General features: G+C 41.1%; 1 protein-coding gene across 5 annotated transcripts in view; it reads left to right on the forward strand.

Moving 5' to 3' along the window:
* dennd1a (DENN/MADD domain containing 1A) overlaps positions 1-20,152 on the forward strand; it is a 218,242-nt gene extending 198,090 nt beyond the window's left edge. For 3 of the 5 annotated variants that reach the window (XM_050052661.1, XM_050052663.1, XM_050052665.1), the window contains 4 exons: positions 2,571-2,635; positions 8,290-8,427; positions 10,841-11,087; positions 13,017-20,152. In XM_050052661.1, the coding sequence (XP_049908618.1) occupies positions 2,571-2,635; positions 8,290-8,427; positions 10,841-11,087; positions 13,017-14,069 (1,503 nt within the window). In that variant the 3' untranslated portion in view covers positions 14,070-20,152. Of the gene's footprint in view, positions 1-2,570; positions 2,636-8,289; positions 8,428-10,840; positions 11,088-13,016 lie in introns of those variants that run through there. The other 2 variants (XM_050052664.1, XM_050052666.1) reach the window with 2 other exon arrangements.
* The last annotated feature ends 906 nt before the right edge of the window (positions 20,153-21,058 follow it).

Consider the following 21,058-nt stretch of genomic DNA (forward strand, 5'->3'; position numbering starts at 1 on the left):
GTTTGTTCAGTCATTGTGTTTATAGACTTTACAAACATCAGATTAGTCTAAACAGTGATATAGTGACGTGAAAAATGTGATATATACATATATATAGCTAAACTCAGCAAGGTAAACAACAAGGCGATTCCCATTTACACAGTGGTAAGAGTGCTGGACCGGAAGTGTCGCACAAAAAAACGGAAGCTGGCATATAAGTCATTATTGTTCATTCCCATGATACAATATTCTCCCAATTGGAAAATAATGACCCTGTGTACAAACAGAAAATAAGCATCTGATTATTATGTTGCATCACGAAACACAAGAGCTCCCTGTCCATGCAGAATCCATCAAATATGCACTTTTGTTTCATCATGGAAACAAACCACATAAATGTCAAGATCATACTGGAAACGTAAACATGTAAAACATGGGTGAGTACTTGCTATCTTTTAAACAGAAAACACACAGTGTGTAGGGTCATTTCCTATCACTTTAAACTTCTGTTATTGCCATAAAAGTGGAAACGGGTATTTTCAAATATTCAGAGATTTTCTTACATCTGTTTCTTGATTTGTGCAGTTCATCAACTTTTAGTAGAACATCATCACTGTGTTCCTGGTTCTTCTCTATAGTGATGAATGATTGAGGGAATTCGGCCTGTGTTGCCTCATATTTACGCCCCTGTGAAAGAGGAAATCATAGTTGACCACTTAAAGAGTTCTTAACCAACAGAGACTTAAATATGTAAAATATGACAAATTTACTGAACTTATATCTAAAATTCATAGGATTTTCCAGCGGACTTTGAAGCCCTTTTTAAACAGGAATTGTTTGCAGAAAAGCCCAGTCAGTCTTCTTTCAGCATTGGCAGTATGAAAACAAAATTGGGGAGTGCGGCAAAATGCGGCCTACTACTTTTGTTTATACAGAATGCGCCTTTTTTGGGGCAATGGGGGGGTGTGAGCAAGTAACAAAACCTGTAACTCAGCATGTGACGTAAACAGTGACGTGGGAGGGAAGCCGCAGCTGGTCAGTCCTTCGGCAATTCTCTTGTAAGTCGGCCCGTTCTTCACCTTCCCCGTCATCTGATGGTTAATGGCCTCTTCGTTTGTGAGGACAAGGAGGGCGCGCAATTCCTTGTCTCCCCAGGTGCTCATCTGTACAGTGTCTGTCAGGTTTGTGTTTCCCTCTTGCTACTAGCTGCTCGCTAATTCCTGCTATCAGCGGTTTCCTGTTTATCCACCGCCAGTGGGTCGCACGTGCGGCGTCATCGACAGCTCCTCCCACAAGTCTTCAACAGCCCCTCCCGTTGCGGTAGGCCACCTTGGTCTTTTTAAACTGAAAGGGTTCTGCCAATATGACTACCCTACGAGGCGGAAAATTGGGCACCTCGGATCAATTCGCCAATCCGGCTCTGTGTGCCTAAACACTCGCAGCTTGCTGGCAAAACGCCCCAACCTTCGCGGAAAATCTGGCAGTGTAAAAGGGGCTACTAATTGAGGCATACATTTTGGAGAAAAATATCCATTTACCATATTTTTGTCAGTAATTTAACTTCAATGAAAAGATTTTTGTGAAGATTTGAGTGAAAGACATTTTTCATAGCCTGTCTTACTTATCTTCATTAAGGATGCCAACAGTTCTGGAGGGAACTCTTTACATTCCGGTGGGTCTCCCTTTTGACGGTGTAGATATTTTTGAATAAGTTATGTTCCCTTTCCTTATTTCTCCGTGCCAGCGATAGCCGTGGCAGGAGGCAGTGTGTTTTTGGGTTGTTGTCCGTGTGTACACTTGTCCCATTCTTATGAATGCAACATCTCAAGAGCACCTTGAGGGAATTTCTTCAAATTTGGCACAAATGTTCACGCAGACTTACTGCTACATTGATTAGATTTTGGTGGCCATGGGTCAAATGCCTTAAGGGAATTTTCTCAAATTTGGCACAAATGTCCACTTGGACTCAAAGATGAACTGATTGGATTTCAGTGGTAATAGGTCAAAGGTCAAGGTCACTGGGACCTCGTATGTTTCATTTTTGTGAACCTGATATCTCAAGAACACCGCGAGGGATTTTTTCTCAAATTTGGCACAAACATTCACTTAGACTTAACGATTAAATGGCTAGATTTTGGGGTACATAGGTCAAAGGTCAAGGTCAATGTGACCAGTCTCATTCTCGTTAATGCAATATGTCAAGAAGGCATTTAGGGAGTTTCCTCGGGTTTGGTACAAACCTCCACTTGGACTCAAGAATGACCTGATTAAATTTTGTTTGTCAAAGATCAAGGAAGAATTTATATGCTAATTATGACAAAATTTCACACAAATGTCTAATGGGATATAATAATGATGTAATGACTTCTTATATAAAAAAGGTCAATTGGTGACTCTAATCTTGGGTGCCCCCCTTGAAACTGTGCTGATTGTATAGATCTTCTGTGCTGTGGGGGGGACAATGTGTGCGAAGCATCCATATTTTGACAGACATAGATGCAAACTGTAAGAGACACTTGACTGGTGCGCAGAGACATACAACCACAGGGTGGTAATGCTAGTTTTTCCATGTTATTTTTACACTTCCACAGGCGCGGCCACCAATGCTGTTGAAGAGACCAAGCAGCAATGTGAGTCTGGAAAGCAGCATTGACCAGTAAGCCTATCTGCATTATATACAGTATATCCCACTGTCCATGATTCAATTATGATGTTATAGTGTTGTGTATTTAGAAAGCCAACACATGAACTTTGAGGTACAAGGGTAAAACTTAAGATATAATACTCTTAGTTTTAAGAGGAGAGCAAGATATGGAAAATCCTACTCATATTAATCTTCTGAGTATAACAGATCTTGTCAACTAGTGAGTTATTTAAGAGTGAGTGTAATCAGCAGGTATGCTACACTCAGCAGTTCCTCTTCTTGCTGAATTATTCAATTAAGTGCACTGTAAATGTTTTGAAGCCACACAGCAATGCTTACAATCTCTGTGATATTTTGGAGCATTCATGGTATTGTGGTTTTATCAAATAGAACACAGTAAAAACAGCTTTATTTAAGTGAGACAATAAAAATAAAAATAAAAATAAGTACATTATACACAACATACCAAAGATTTTAACCCATCAGTAGATGATTGAATATGTTCAATTTATTAGGCCAGCAATTGGTCTGTCCCTAAAACTGACAGAGGTTAATAAATAGCAGTCACAGTGATATAAATATTTAAGTGTGATTGAAGTGACCTAAGAAAGGTAACCCTATTTTATAAATTTTACTCCCATGCCTTTTTAGTGGAAATAATGTTTTCTGTCATTCCAAGTGCGTAATTACAACCCTGATTCCAAAAATGTTTGAACGCTGTGTAAAACATAAATATAAACAGAATGCTATGATTGTCAGTACAGAAACAAGGTATTTAATGTCCAAATTAAAAAAAAAAAACAAACAAAAAAAAAAAAAAACTGAGAAAGTTGTGGAATGCTGGAAAAAAAAAACGTGTTCCACAGTTAAACTGGTTCATTGGTAACAGGTGATAGTGTCATGATTGGATATGAAAGGGGCATTAACACACAACTGCAAGAAATTTAGGGGTTCCACCATCTACAATCCATATCATCAAAAGATTTAGAGAATCCAGAGAAATCTCTGCATGTAAAGGGCAAGGCTGAAAACCAATACTGAATGACTGTGACCTTTGACCTCTCAGGCTATACTGCAATAAAAACCTACATGACTGTATACAGTATATTACTACATGGGCCCAGGGACACTTTAGAAAGCCATTGTCAGTAAACACAGTTCATCACTGCATCTAAAACTGTAGGTCTAGACTCTACCATTCAAAGCAAAAGCCATATCAACAACATTGAGAAACACTGCCGACTTCTGTCACTAATGTGACTTCTGTGGCTCATCTGAGATGGACTGACACAAAATGGTGTGCTGTGGTCTGATGAGTCCACATTTCAAATTGTTTTTGGAATTCATGGATGTCGTGTCCTCTGGGCTAAAGAGGAAAAGGACCATCCAGATTATTACCAGCTCGAAGTTCAAAGCGAGCATCTCTGATGGTATGGACGTGTGTTATTGCCCATGGCATCATGGGTTATTTGCACATCTGTAAAGGCACCATGTTCATACAGGTTTTGGAGCAACATATGCTGCCATCCAGACGTCTTTTTCAGGGACGTCCCTGCTGATTCCAGCTAGACAATGAGACACATTCTGCACATGTTCCAACAGAGTGGCTTCATAGTAAAAGAGTGCAGCTACGTGACTGACCTGCACCCCACTGAAAATGTGTGGAGCATTATGAAGCACAAAATAGGACAACAGAGACCCTGGACTGTTGAGTAACTTAGCTCGAATATTGAGCAAGAATGGAAAAGAATTTCACTTTCAAAACTTCAACAATTAGTGTCCTCATTTCCCAAACACTTACTGAGTGTTGTTAAAAGAAAAGAGCACAAGTGGTGCCCCTGTCTTAAAGGATAACTTCGGTATTTTTCAACCTGGGCCCTATTTCCCCATGTGTATGTGTGCGTATGATTCATAGGTACAACTTGTTTTAAAATTGGTTCAGTATTGAGGGAGGCGGATGCAGCCGGCAGCCGTGAGGTAGATATGGGGGCAAATGCGTCCCGTATAAGTTTGCGTATTAAAAGTGCTTTCTTTCGCCACTGATCGGTTCAGATCGCCAGTGCTATCTCTGTAGATAGCATACTAAGCGTTTCCCTTACCCTTCACTTCTTCTGGGCTGTGTGTGACGTCATCTCGCGAGAGCTTTGCTTGTTGCCGGAAGAAAACAGAGGAACCATGCTGAGCGCCGCTCAGAGTGGCGCTGGTTGTCCCGGAGTACAGTTGAGTTGAGTTGTTTACTGCATCGATTGAAAACAATGGTTCGTGCTTGTGCTTATCCGAATTGCAAGAACAGGATGTCGCGCAACACCCCGTACAGCTTTCATAGGCTGCCTTTGTCGGACGGCAAGATGCTGAAGTTGTGGCTAGTTGTGCTACAAATGGATGCTAACACTCCTGTCCAGACACTGTGCCTTGCAGACCATCGGGTCTGCAGTGCTCACTTCTCCCAAGATGACTACTGCCAGCCGAAGAAGAGACATCCCGAAACACCTCTTCCACAAGAAAACGGCTGTCCCATGAGTAGAGAGAGCTACAGACACAGTGGAGGTAATGTTATATAAAAAATGTTCAAAATGCTTAGTATGCTATTTACAGAGATAGCACTGGCGATCTGAACCGGTCAGTGGCAAAAAAAAGCACTTTTAATGCGCAAACTTATACGGGACGCATTTGCCCCCATATCTACTGTACAGTACAGTCCTCTCTCGTCTAGCTAACATTTAGCCGTGTTACTTACTGATCCATTAGAAAGAAAGCTAGTTGGACATTGGTTTTGAAGCCTCTCTGGTCACGGAGCTCCCTCCATCTCTTAAACACCTGACTGAGGTTTACTCTTGTTTTTCCTCTTTTTTTATCACTCTCCTTTTTGCTCTTCTTTGCCTCCTCAGACAGAGGAGCTTGTTTTCTTTTGCTAGGCCGTTTTTCACTTGTTTCCAAACTTTGTCCGTCTGCCATTGTGCTCGTGACTCAGTTATCTCATGCTCAACTCCTCATAAGGACCAGCTCCAGTCCCTGATTGGCTGACCGACCAGTTTCGCAATACATGACGCGTTTCCTGCCGTAAAGCAGATTTTTTCCGCGAAATTTCGCCCCCGGTGGCAGAAGCTTATTACAAAGATTGCAAAGCCACTAAGTAACCTATGTAAACGCTGATAGTCTGATTTCACTGTGGCCACTACCCCGTGCAACCCACATTATTTTCATAATGATATATTTAGGAAAAGATGCTATCTGTTCCCTCTTTAAATCTTGATATTAAAATAAGTCATTTTGTGGGGGTCGTGATGCTCAAAAAAAAAAAGGTAGAAACCTCAGGAAGAGCAACTGAGGAAGGATCCCTCTTCCAGGACAGACAGACGTGCAATAGTTGTCGTACAGAACAGATCAACATGTTAAATTAACAGTAATCCGGATACATAAAGAGAGACAGAGAGAAAGACAGGACAGACAGTAATGATTACTAGGGATGTCACGATACCAAAAATTCAGTAGTCTGTGCCGATACCAGTAAAATTACATGATTCTCGATATCAGAGTCGATACCTAGGTAAAAAAAAAAAAATTCCTAAGATCCCATGTACATAAACAAGAAATACTTTATTAACATATTTGCATATAGAATAACATTTCTATCAACAGATTGATATTACTTATATACAGGGTTGAAAGTAGTTTTAAATTCTTGCCAGTACTATTACCAAAACCTTCATTGCTTCATATTGTTCACCTCTCGCTTCATGCATTTTAAAAAAGCAAAGTAGCAACGAGTTAAAAGCAATTAATAAACCGACAAAGTGGTGTTTCAAAGTGCATATATTGCTAGCAGATCTATTTTCTGGCCTAAAGTGCGGCTGTGACTGGTTCTGAATTTGGGCTTTAGCAGGCAGCCGCACTCTCTACTTCCTGGTACTGCGTGCCGCCACTGAATCTTTTAGAGGTACGCAGTACCGGACCATACCAGCTTACTTTCAGGCACTTGCTTCTGCCATCCTTTCGCGTGTAGGTATGCCATATGGCCTATTCAAGTGCTGGAATTTGTTATTTACGTGTTTGCCTAAACGCAACACAGGCTCTGCGCCATTAGTGCCGTGCTCGGTTATCTCTGACTCGGGTCGTCTTCGGTCAGGAAAATGCGGCCCAAGCCGTGCTCGAGTGTGTGTGTGTGTGTGTGTTTGTGTGTGTGTGATACAGAGAGCAGAGGAGAATTGTAAACGGTGGTGTGCCGCTGCTAGTTGCATATAGGGGAAACACTGCTCTTTTTGGTATGAGTTCTTCTGGGTCATCGTGTTCTTCTTCAGCAACGTGTACAGTTGCTTTGCTTTCAGGACTCTCTCCGGCAGCCATTCTCGCCTCTAAACTTTTCTCTATGCTCTCACTCTCGCCAGCTCTAGCACGCCTGTGGTGTGCAGCCGTGAAATGGGTCCCCGCTGAAACACTTTTCCGCCATGCACGTTCCGGACGTTGTTTGTTCTATTCACTGGTATTGCGGTATGTCAAAAATTCATATCAAAACAAAAATAAATACCAGTTTTCGGTACAAACCGGTATACCGCACAGCCCTAGCATGGACTGTAACGCTATATGGCGTATACTGCCCCCATCAGTTCCGGAAGAGTCATAGCACCAATTCTTACGCTAGTATCGGTTCTTCCGGTTTTTCAAAAAAAATGAGTATCGCAGTTTTTTTTTTCATCATGGAATCGAAAGGTTTCACGAGTATCGGTTCTCATGACATCACTAATGATAATAGCTTACAACAACATTAATATAAGTAATAATATTACAATAATAATTACGGCTATTGTGATACAATGTGTTGTAGGTATATATTAATATATGATAGTATATGTATGTGACAATAATCATATGTGTATAATGACAGTAAAAGTATGACCAATAATAGCAGCATTAGGCAGCATCAGGCAGGACCACGGCAGCAGCACAACCACACACGTCACACCATCCAGGCACCGCTGCGATATGAGTTAACCTGTGAGACAGTGGAGCACAAAGGCTCCAGAGAAGACGCCGAGATAGTGATATGCAGTAGAGCAGAGCAGAACATACATGCTGATTTGCGGTCGGCTGTAGTCTTTGCAGTGTGTTCATGTAAAATGTTTTGGCTAAGGCACAGGCCTCAGGAGGCGACGCAGCAGTTGGCTTTTGTTGACGCTAGTTCTCTGAAGTGGGTTTGGTGTGTCTGGGCCTTAAAATGCAGCTTGTATGTAAAGTAGCCTACATTAGAGTGAAAGCTAAAGGAGACAGCTCTGTACTGTTTCAGTGGGACAGACTCCCTTCAGTTCCCAAATACAGTCACACAGACATTCAAAGTTTTTGGATTTATTTTTGCAGATAAACAGATTTTGTTAATTGGTGTGTTCATTCATGCCATTGTGGTCTAATTTCCTCTTAAACTAGCTGGTCACAGCTTTTTATAGGCTCATTCAAATAAAGTGTAATGACATAACAGTGAGACGCTAATCCTACTATACTTTGTGTAGATCACAATAAAAACTGATCCTCTTAGGATTACTAATCCTAAACTGCCCCTTTCTTCTTTCTTCTTCTTCCTTGTCCTATTCATTCCTGATCTTTTTTTATTGACCTCATTAACATACATATAATGATCTGTAAATTTCCTGTTGTCTTCCTTCTCCTCTTTGTAGCTCTATCCGTCCTACTCGTCACTACACAGTCTTTCTGTCAGAGGATTCGTCCGGAGACGAGCTCCAGTATGATGATGACTCCATCTCTGGGTTTCCTGACAGCTTTCTCTTCTCCGTCCCTTTTGAGTGGTCGCCTCTGTATGCATCTCTCTTGTTAGCTTTGCTCTGTTGACTAATTAATGAGCTTTTCTGAACTCATGTCTTTTCTTTTGTATGAAATGTGTGTACGTGTGCTTTAAAACTTTACATGGAGGACATTATAGGTATTGCGTAGGAAAATCCTGGTATTAAGTTTTAATTAGAGGGTTAAGAGACTTATTATGATTTCCATAAAGCTCTTTACAAGCAATGTTCTAAATTAATGAGCAGGACTGCTTTATGGCAAATGTTTAAGATGAAGTTTTCTGATTCACTTCACTGGATTAGCCAAAAACAGCCATTCTCAGCATAACTGGAAATGGTCTCTCAACAGTTTGCTTTATCATGTTTATTGCTGTCGTCAGAAGTTTCTCTCAAAATGTGATCTATTAGGAATAAGTTACTTAACACTATCACTCTCTGTGTAGAGTAATGTGTTACTAATTACCAGGCCAAACAGAATCTGCGGATCTTTAAATTGTTTACAGCGGTGATATCAATTGTTTTTGAACAAAAATAACCTCACATAATACTTTAAGACCTAGAATGACCTCAAGCAGGCTAAAAGAGCTGCTTAGTAGGTTTTACTAGAAACTTTGAATCAGAAATTTTATTTACCCATGAATACTTCAAGAAAAAATTTAAACATTTGTCAGAAAAGTCAGTCAACAAAATGTGGGACACATGGCCATTAAAATGAAAGCTTCAATATGGAGCAGAGACAAATACATATATATATATATATATATATATATATATATATATATATGCCAATCCATCAACAATCTTTTAACTTTAAATTTTACTATTGATATTTCTTCTTACTACACCACTAACTTTGATTTCAATGCTAAGTATATACAACACATGATTGTCACACACATGCCAGTATTTCCTCTACCATTATATTAGGGGGAATAATGGCCCCCAACAGCAACCCCTGCCGCCCCTTGAGGGTCAAGTTAATTGTATTTAATTTTATTTTCTCTATAGCGCCAGATCACATCAGAAGTCATTTAAGGTTACCTTTCCTATAGAACAGGTCTATACCTTGTCCTTTCATTAAACAAACTAAATAGCCTTATGTTATTTGTCTTATTTATACGACGGCATGTAATTTCTGTCACTACATGGTCGCGTGTTTACAATTCTCCTCTGCTCTCTGTATCGCACACAGCGGAGTTCTGCCCCAAAGCACACACACAGACACACACACAGACACAGGTGAGCACACTAGAGCGCAGCTCGGGCCGCAGTCCGAGATAATTGTAAAAAAAATTGCAAAATGAAAACAGTTTATTTTGGCTGGTAATGTGAAGCTGTAAATGTAATAATATTACCCAAAATCCTGTTGGTAACGTGTTATATTACTTTTTTACTGTGAGAACACAATATATAACTCTAATGCATTACTTTGGCAACACATTACCATTACATTATGTTGTGACATAAAATTACTTCTATCATGGCAGAAAATTGTATCCATATCATCGGCTAAACAAACAGGTTTTGAGAACATTGTCTACTGCATATTATTAGCAAATAAATACACAACTGACATGAAGAACAGTGTCAAGCATCAGTATGGATGAGGTTTGTCCCATAACTTGTTCTAACCATAGACTGTCAGTATATCTCAATGACTTACTTGGACATTTTTTGCCATGGATAACATTCATCACTACAGTACTTTTCATAGTCATTTTCATTTCAATAGAGACTGTCTCTGTGGCCATTCTCAAAGTTGACTGTTCTGAAAACAGTGAGCGGGCAGCTACAGTGAAATCTTCATTAGTTTCTTAGCTACATAGTAATGTCCTTTTACGCACTTTTTTGACTTTGCAAGAATAGAAGTATCTCAACAGGGGAAAAGGAAAACTTTTTTCACTTCTCTATATGTCAGCTAATCCCATTAAAGACCAAAAACAACAATGCAATACTTTCCACCCTCCATACCCCATGTGTACCACTCATCCCCAAGCCCATTCATTCCTAGTGAAGCAATACAGCTCACAGATTTTTCATTTAAAAGAAAAAGAAAAGATCAAATATTTTCTTAAAACAGCTGCACTAAGTTTTTAGCAAACATTACTCAAATACACGTAGACAGTGCATTTGTTATGGATTGTGGTTGTTATTTGGCTTCAAATAAACTACAGTTCCCTTGTTCATCATAATAAGGATATTTTGGATTTCATGAGATTTGTTGACAGTAAGACTCAGAGAGACAGAAAGTTAGAGGGAGTGTAGGAATAAGCACAGCATGTTCATCACTCAGACCTGTGACTCTTAGGAATAGAAATGTAGCTACAAGTTTATGTAGGGTATGAGGTCAACAGTCCTTTTATCGGTTTGGTATAGTGTATGCATGAACAGAAATGAATAACCATAAATCAATCTCTGTCCCATGCAGGCCACAGCCGTACCGCTCCCTGAAGGAGGTTGATTTGATAGAGGGGGACGGTCCTGGTTTTGGTGCAGAAAGTCACACTGCCCCTCCCAGCCCAGTTAATGAGAAGTTCTCCAATATCAACCTGCTGGGGGACATCTTTGGCTGCCAGGATGAGCCTGACAGCCAACCAGTCACATTGGCTAAAAGTCTCGAGGACCTGAGGACTCCCAAAAGCTCGGAGGAGCCCCAAGCCAAGTTCACCTACCAGGTTAGAGGTCTAAATGCTCTGCAGCCAGAGGTTATCTAATATCAATCAATCAATCAATTTTATTTATAAAGCCCAATATCACAAATCACAATTTGCCTCACAGGGCTTTACAGCATACGACATCCCTCTGTCCTTATGACAATACTGTCATTATAGTGATGTTTTCAAAAAGACAACATTTGGTCCAGAGGTTTACAATGACTGAATACACTTTGTTCTGACCAGAGCAAAACACCATATCACTGATTCCAGAGAATTGTTGGTGACCAAATCTTCATCTAACACCACTGTTAAACTTTCCTCCATCAAGTATTTGGTCATTTTGTTGTGTTGCACATGCTCTTGAGATCTTAATGTATTCTGGACTCATTGCCCATTTTCTTTATCTCCTGCATTTGCACCATTACTCTTGGCAGCGGTTTTGCATATTAAAATCTGCTTCAACATTCCATCATTGCCAAGTGAGAGTGAAATGGCCAGGTAGTACCCCCACCTTAACATTCACTTTTAAGTTTTTAAAGTGTGATTGTCGTCTCATCGAAGCTTCTCATCATGGTAATCACTGTCTGACATTTTCTTGTGAAAGTCTCACTACTCCTTTACTTTGTGTTTACTAACTAGTATGTGGGTCTTCCAACCCTGATAATCCAGTGATAGTGAACATAGTTAGCACATAAACAAATAATTCCTCTATGTCGTCTACCCTGAAGTCAGATGAATAATTTTCATAAACCTTTAAGGACAACTGTGTCAAATTGATATCTTACAACATTCATGTCTGATGTTTATGTTTATTTCCTGTTGAGTTTATGAATGCTGTGCTACGTGGCAGCTGAATTCTGAAGTTCTGCCGTCAAATTTACAGATCACTCAACAACTTTTAACACAAACACTAAAGTCAGGTAACTTTATACAACAGTTAGCCCCGCCCAAGCATTTTGATTGGACAGGAGGCATTCCACAAGTGCTGATATACAGTATAACAGCACTGGGACTTCTAACTCTACATGTATCACTCCACTTTACAGGTGTTCTGAGCTGTTAATTATGTTAATCGTTAATAAGTCCACATCAAGGGTTGTTGTAACAAACTTTGCATTGCAAAATGAAACATATTATGACAATCAACATTTGAGTTAAATAATGAATGGTCAGAAAAGGACAAAGGAACGGAGAGAAGCCTGAATACTTCACTGTAAATCTCCATGTATGATCATATGACACCAGAAGATGACACAACGTACTGATAGGGCTGTTAATTTGTTGGCATCACACGTATTCCACCAAAGCAACTGTCAATAGACTGATTTCACTGATCGCAAAATAAATTGAGACAGTCAGATGTAGCCTACATGATATATATTGCATCTGGTCTGTGGTAATGTGTAGACGAAGCTTACACAAAACAACAAGCTAGTGTGTAGGACTGTTTTGTGTGTTGCTTGCCGAACTATTTGTGTGGGTCATGGTAATCATAAGTGCTATATCGTAGGCAACTGGACTTGCTTGCGTTTCTTGAAGACGTTTCAAGCTTCTTGGATGAGAAGCGAAACTTCCTCAAGAAACGTAAGCAAGTCCAGTTGCCTACGATACAGAACTTTGGATAGCCAAATAAATCATGAAATAAACAAACAAATCATAACCTGTTGCCCCGTTGTTGTTTAACACTGATGCATTAGCTATGTTGATCCTGTGGGTTGATCCTGATATTATACTGAAATGAACTAAAACCAGTGGGCCCCTGAAATATAGTAAAAAAGCCCATGAATTAGGAAAAGGTTATCAGTAATATAAGTTTATTATTATTATGATGATTATTATTATTATTAAGTGTATTATTTTCTTATTTATATAAGCTCATAGGATTTACTGGGCTGATTTGGAAAAACCTCTGGTGTGGTCTTTTCTGAAGTTTTCTTCTGTTTGCAGCGGATGGACCTGAATGTGGGTGAACACTCACGAACACTTCCAGGCCTCAAGCTCTCCAACCCTTACAACAAGCTGTGGAGTACAGGGCAACACGAAACAGCCTTGCCCATTTGTGTGACTACTCCTGTCCAACATCCTGCGCTGATGGAAGCCCACTCTCCGAGCCGTGAAAGCTCTGGCCCAGGCCCCGACTCTTTGGACCCTTCCATCCTCCCGGTAATCACAATTCCACGTCCCCATGGAAGGAAGACGCCTGAGCTTGGTACTGTGCTAGCACCCCCCACAGCCCAGTTGCGCTCTAAACCAGTAGGAGCTGGTGAGGGAGGGACTACATCAGGCAGACAAGAGTTTAGGCAAGCTTTAAGCATGACCATAGATAGAGACCTGCTGAAGCCCACCAAGGCTGCTGAGGACAGTATAGATCTGATTAGCCTTCTGGACCCCCTTAACAGCTCAGTACCCACCAGCTCCACTTCATTCAGTGACGGCATTGATATTGGTGTGTCTTCATCTTCTTGCAAACCAACACTACCACCCAGGTCTTACCCACAGGGCTTGCCTCCTTTCCCACTGCATCCCCAAATATCACTCAACCCTTTTGCCCAGTCTCTTCAGCACACCTCCCCCCAAATGCGTTACTCACCAACTGTGAGTGGGAATCCTTTCAGTGCAGTCTACGGGCCTCCACCAGGCCCCTTTTTACACACTCCAGCCCGACCGCAATCCTTTTCTACGCTACCAGGGCTCTACAGACAGCATTCCCCAGGCAGTTCAACTCTGCCACCCAGCTATGGACTGCTCCAGTCAGCCTTCCCCTCCTCAGTCGTCCCCCTGCCTCACTCCTCTGCCAGCAATCTCGCTCTTAGCAGTCTGGCAGACTCCACATCTGTCCCCAGTACAGCCATGAACATCCTGGCAAAGCCACTTTGTGCTGAGGGAGACAGCCAGAAGACTCAGGATCCTTTTGGGGATCTGCTAAATATGGCCAAGCCAGCTACTCCCCAGAAAAAGAAGGTGGAGGACCTTCGGAGGAGGTGGGAAACATTTGACTAAAACCTGTGAATATGTACTGAGGTGCCCCTCTCTGTCACTACCCAAATGTCCCTCACTGCTGTATCAGGACCTTCTATTGCATTGAATACTACATTAACAATAATACACGCTACTCTGCTTATGCAACTCACAATAGCAGAAGAATTCTTCATCGTAAACTGAGGAAGTAAACATTTGCTGATTAGGCTTGGGTTATTTCCCATGCAGGGTAATATTAAGTGTACTTTGTGGACTTGATTAAAGCAATGTGACATAGGGCTGTCACCTGCAGTCGGTTGGTTGATATGCTCTTGTCCGACCAAATTCTCCTTGGTCAGATTGTTGCTGGTGTTACTTTAATAAGGCCATGCGTCCACCAACACGTTTCTTTTCGCAGGTTATAACAGCAGTTGTTGTTGTTCAGCACTTGTATCCTCTGTGACGGTTGGTTTTTGTGGTCTTTACCCTGCCCCCTCTCCACTGTGATTGGACAGCTGGTGAAATTAAAGAGTGTAGTGTTTTACCCCAAGTTTAACTTGTTTCATCTCTCATTTTTAATTAGAAGATGGGTATATAATCACAGAAGACATTCAGTGTTGGATTTATCATAATGGATGTATTTTATTAAGTCTCTAAAAGACACTGCAGTTCAAGGCTAGATTACAGAGCTCCTGAAAGGGATACGGTCACACCGGAGCCCTTATTTGAGCGGCAGGATGGCTAATGTTAGCCTCTGAGCTAAAATAGTAAGTCTCTGTCTCGCATACATCATTACAAAGACACCTTGTATGTGACATTGTCAAACCCAGAGTTACTGTCTATATAGCAGTGATACTCAATTCACCACCCATAGTTCAAATCTGGCCCTGTTAAGGTGCCAGGAGCCCCTCCAGTCATTTTCTAATTCTCAGTGAAAATAAATGGAATCACATTTGGAATTTCTTTTTGTACTTTTAATGTAAGTAATAGAGATGCACTGGTCGGTCACCAGAATCTGCCGATTTTCAGTTTGATCGACCGATTTTTCAGTTTGTAATTAATGTGATGTAATAAGTGCAGCATAGAAAAGCTAATGCCAACCGCTTCATGTAAGTGAAATGAAAATCCTAAAATGATAAGCGCAGTACTCCAGGTGGTATAGTTAAATAAAAACACAGAGTTGGGTGGTCTAACCTAGTTTGCTAGTTAGTCTGCTAATTAGCTGATCAGTCCAGATAATGAGCAGACTAATGTTACTAGGGTAGTAGATAATAAGCTCAAATGCTTAAAAGCTAATGATAACTGTTTTATGTAAGTGAAAATGTTAAAACAATTAGCCTTATATACCAGGAGGTATAGTTCAGTACGGTTCTTATGATAGATTTGGTAGTTTATTCCATGGCACCAAAACATTGTAATTAAAAGGAAAGGAAATCTCTTATAAATGAGGTGCCAAAGTCCATTTAAAGAAAACAACAACAACAAAAAAACATCAAAATTGAGCTTGTTTATTTAAAAAAAAGTGCCAGGAGAAGATTCCCTGAACCCATTGACAGAGATACAGGCTAAGCCCCGGATGTCTTAAAATCATTAAAATACCCCTGCGCTCACCTGACGCGTGCAGAGCTGCAGCAAATTGCCCCTGGCCTCCTGTCATTTTGCTAAAGTAGCCCCCTGGCAAAGCAAGATTTTTCTTTGTGACAGATTTTTCATCAGTCCTAACGTTTAGTGGTGAGGCAGACTTGCACTCACAGCTCACCTGGATGCTCCCAGTGATACAGTGTGCCATTTATTTTCAGATATTACAGTGGACATCACAGTTATTTTTCACTTATCGCGTTCCACTTGCCTGAACACAGTTTACTTGCCCTGGGCAAGTGTTGATGTCGAGTTCTGTGACAGGAAAAAAATGTTTTGGTGGAAACACTACGCTACTAGGTAGAGTGCACTCACTGCACTGCAGTGAGTTAGTTAACCTAGAGATAATGTGGAGATTTGTTTTCCCCATCAACCAATGGATTGGTTGAAGAGTAGGTGAATTTCAGTTGACCAAAACTTTCTTTGATTGGTTATAGTGACATAATGACTTGTGACATAGTGAATTTTGTCAGCCCACAGTTTGTTTGACTCTGCTGTTGGTCGCTCAAGGTATGTTTGCTGACCCCAATAGTTGATACAGGTGTCAAAGATCATAACTTGAAATTGGGAACTTTTCTTGCCAAAACATTAGGTTGTAAGTAGTACATTAATGTACAAAAGCTTTTTTTTTTATTGATGTTTTACTTTTGTTCTAGACTATAATGACATGACTTTCTTCTACTCTCATGTGTTGCACATATGGAGTACAGTTGAACAAGTGCATCAGAGATGATGTATCATTTAGTGGGACAGAAGGTCCTGACCCAGTATGTAGGAATGGTCATGTGGTGACAACCTACACACACACACACACACACACACACACACACACACACACACACACACACCTCCCCTCCCCACTATCATTAGCTCTGCTGCTGACCAATGACAAACAAGAGTGTGTGTGTGGTGAACAAATGGGCAGTGTGGATTGTTTCATCAGCCATCACTTGACTTTCCCACCAGTCTACCCAGGAAATCCCGCTCAAAGCCGGCCTTGCTTCAAGATGTTCAGATGCCAACAGTTCTCAGCCCATCACCACTCATTAAAAAATGCTTACAAAATTCTTCACACAGCAGCCTCTTGTGTCATCCATCTCTAATGACACCACATTAGCGTAGTGCTCAGTATAGATCAGTATAGGTTTGTGACTTTAAAAATAGCACACAGTGTTTCCTGACTGACTCACAACAGCATATGTCTCAGTGATGTCAACTTATAAGATTAGCTAGTAGCTAGTCTGCTATAGTTAATGAACATCCTAATGGCATAATGGTACTGTAGCTACAAAGTGTGGTGCATCTCAATCATGCAGTTAATTTACCTGTTTATGTTTCTGATTGTTTAATGCACAGTGTGTTTGTTTAGTTCTTTTGGCCTTAGTGATGAATCTCTTTGTTGTCTTCTCTCACTGACCTATGAAAAAATGTTGCCTCCTACTGTTTTTTAAAAACAAACTTTTTAAGAAAACATGCAAGCCTACAATAGCCAGTCATTCCCCTAAATGATTTGAAACATTTCTGCCTGCTTATATATATGGGGACTCCGAAACACTTTATTTCTGTTATTTTAAAGGTTCCTTTTGCCTACTCTGCTGCTCATTAAGCTCTCTAATCATTTCCTTCTGTTGGTTTTTGCCTTAGTCAAGAATTTATTTGTGTTTGATGATAAATACTGACCTACTGAGTTACAGGCTGCTTACACATTGTGATGACAAGTGTACGGAGAGAACAAAGATAATGGTTCTGACTATTTTGCCACCAGTTTCTATTTCAGCTGTTCCATCTTCTCCAGTAACAGAAATTGTGTGTGTCACACCCTGTCAGCCTTTACTGCTTTCCAGGTGATTTGGGGGCATTTGTGTGTGGTGAATGCCAAAAAGTCCTTTTTGCTTTATATTCCCATGACATTTAATATGGAAATGTGTGGTCCCTGCCAAGTGATTCCTGATTATTTTAACTTGTAAACCTCATTTCTTCTTCTGGCATAACCATCAGAAATTTCCACTTGCGCAACACCTTATATCCTTAATATTTTGGTGACTTTGACCTTTTCTTTAGCACCTCCATCACACCAGAATGTCCACTTGTACAAAATAAATATTAAAATCATTATCAAATATCATAATCCACAGCACTGGGCTCCTTTTTGTCTGGCTTTCTTTGGCAAATGTACTAACTAACTAACTAACTCCCCTGTTAGCTGGGAGATATTGTCAAGCTAAGCTAACCCTGACATGCTTGCTGAGGATGGCAGTGGGTTTTGGCTGAAGGACAATTAGAGCTCATTTTCACTTAGTTTTAATGCCAGCACGCAGAAGGCTGAAACAGGAAGTCCACTGGAGTCACCTGCTTTAAGGCGGCTGCCACATCATCCATCTATCCATCCATCCATCCATCCATCCATTTTCATGCGCTTATCTAGGGCCTGGTCATGGAATCAGCAGGCTGAGCAAAGTACTCTGGACGCCCCTCTCCCCAGCAATGCTTTCCAGCGCTTCCTGGGGGATCTCAAGGTGTTCCCAGGCTAGATGAGACATATAATCCCTCCAAGGTGTTCTGGGTCTACCCCAGGGCCTCCTACCAGTTGGACATGCCCTGAAAACCTCTAACAGGAGCTGTCCAGGAGGATCCTAATCGGATGCCTGAACCACCTCAACTGGCCCCTTTTGATGTGAAGGAGCAGTGGCTCTACACTGAGCTCCCTCCAGATGTCTGAGCTCCTCACCCTATTTCCAATGCTGAGCCCATCCACCCTGCAGAGAAAGCTAATTTCGGCCACTTTTATCTGTATTCTCATTATTTTGGTCACTACCCAAAGCTCATGACCATACAGTACATAGACTGACTAGTAAATCAAAAGCTTTGCCTTATGGCTCAGCTCCCTCTTAATCATGACAGTCCAGCGCAGTGCCCACATCACAACAGAGGCTGTGCCAAACTGCCAATACGTCTCACGCTCGATTTTTACCATGGACCATGGCCCAGAGATAGAGCGGGTCATCTACAAATCAGAAGGTCAGTGGTTTGACCCCCGGCTCCTGCAATCTGCATGTTGAAGTATCCTTGGGCAAGATACTGAACCCCTAATTGCTCCCAATGGCTGTTTCATCAGCGTGTGACTGCATATGAATGGTTACTGAGTAGCAGGTGGCACCATGTATGGTAGTCTTGGCAACCAGTGTGTGACTGAGTGTGTAAATGGGTAAATGTGACATGTAGTGTAAAAGCACTTTGATTGGTCGGAAGACTAGAAAGGCACAATACAAGTGCAGTCCATTTACCATATTACAAGACCCCGAACTCCTTTGCTTGGGGCAGCAACTCTCTCCCAACCCAGAGGGGGCAATCCACCATTTCCAGCAGAGAACCTTGGCCTCAGACTTGGGGGTGTTGACTCTCATCCCAGCCACTTCACATTCGGCAGCAAACGGCATTAATTCAAAGGAAAATGTGAGAAGTGTGTCTCTGTTGCTGGATTCTGATCCTCAGTCAGTTGCTGTGTGGAAGTTGTGTAGGAGCCCAGGTGACTTAAAGGGACAGTTCAGATTTGTTGAAGTAGGGTTCTATAGATAAATGGACCTGCGCTAGTCATCCAACCACTCACAGCGCTTACACTACGAGCACACCTCCTGTTTAGCTTAGCATGATGAGATAAAGCAGAAGGAAATTGTTTCCCTGTGTCAGAAGTGTAATTATAGACCTATCAGCATTTCTTGCTTAAACTCAGCAGTCTTGTTTTACCAACACCAACTACTCCTTAAACCACAAAACTGATTCTGGGCAATGAATATACAAAATGTTGCATGCTAGAATGACCCTACTAACATCCAGTGGGGGTTAATAAGGATATGTTATTGTACACCTGACAAAGTTACAGCTATCTCTGTTTTTAGAAAGATTAAACTGTGGTGGAGAGAAAGGCGTAGAACAGAAAACAATGTGGGTGACACACCTGATAAGATACATACAGACGATGTTCTGCTGTTCTTAACTAAACCTCAACTTAGGCTTCCTGTTATTCTAGACCTAATAAACTTGTTTTGAGCTTTTTCTGGGTACATGATTAAATGGTCTTAAAGTGAGTTGGTGTCTTTTGAGTTGGAAGGTATCCCTGATACAACATTTACCATTTAAAATTTCTTCTCACACTTCCACCTACCTTAGGATTCCGATCACTAAAAAAATTTACTCTTTTTTTTTAAAGCTTTCTCCCTCTTGTGGCCAAATTGCAGGCTAACATTTAGTGTTTGAGATCACTTCCTATTTCACTAATTGGGAGGACTAAAGCCTACATTGTGTGACATGGATCTAATGAACTTGGGTACGACATAATGTTTGATTTATGTAGACTGTATGATCATAAAGCCTACTGACGCATAGGCTATAACGTACGTCCACTGTCATCAATACGCAAGAACAAAATGTCATTAGCATGCGTCATCCATTGAGGTAGTGGTTGGAGAAAAATAAAAACAAACATGAATTGAGCACCTGCTCTAGTGTCATTTATGTGTGTCGCAAAGTCGGAAGAGGAGAATGTGAGCGCAGTCGTGGCCAAGAAGAAATGCCAACATGGCCCGCCAATTTTGCAATGAGAGCTCAAAGTGTATTCATTAGTATCTACCAGCATTTAGCATTGCCATGACCAAAGATATCGCCACCATTCTTTCATGTTGGTCACCCTTCGTCCAGGACGGCCCGAAAAAAATCACACAGTGTATACCAGGCTTAAAACAATTAAAATGATATTCCTACCCCAGCTGTTTTTCCGATGCCTTCCTGTGTTCTTTCCCAAATCCTTTTTCAAACATTTAAATTCTGTTATCGTTCCCTTCATCTGGAATTATAAGTCATAGAACTAAAAAGGTCATTTTTGTAAACCAAAACGAGCTCAGGGCTTGCTCTCTAACTTTTTCTTTACTGTTGGGCTTCCAATATCAAAATACTTTCAATTTGGTCAGATAACTCAGCTGAAATCCCTCACTGGCTGCAGCGTGGAGTGGGGAACAATGCTGCCCACACAGTTTGGGTGGAGTGATTCTGTCTCCAGTAGCTGTGGATAGATTTGTTTATAGTGGACACAGCATTATACATAGAATCTGGAGGCAAATTAAAGGGCCAGTGTGTAAAATGGGTTGAAAACAGTGACATCAGTGGTCAAATTCTAGATTGCAGGGCTCACTTGCTCTCCCCTCCCGTCGGGTAAATGACGGTGGCCTTGTAGGGACAAAAAGCCTTGCGCACGAGTTTTTCAGGAGTAGGTCTATCTAGCGATGAGGTGAATGTTTATTTAGAAATCTAAACCATGTAACGATATTGTAATGAATCCCTCACAAGCAGGAGACCAGAGGAGCGTTCGGGAAAAAGGCCAGTTTATTTGAGCACTCCAA

The sequence above is a fragment of the Epinephelus moara genome, chromosome 9 (genome assembly GCF_006386435.1).
Source record: "Epinephelus moara isolate mb chromosome 9, YSFRI_EMoa_1.0, whole genome shotgun sequence".
Lineage (NCBI taxonomy): Eukaryota > Metazoa > Chordata > Actinopteri > Perciformes > Serranidae > Epinephelus > Epinephelus moara.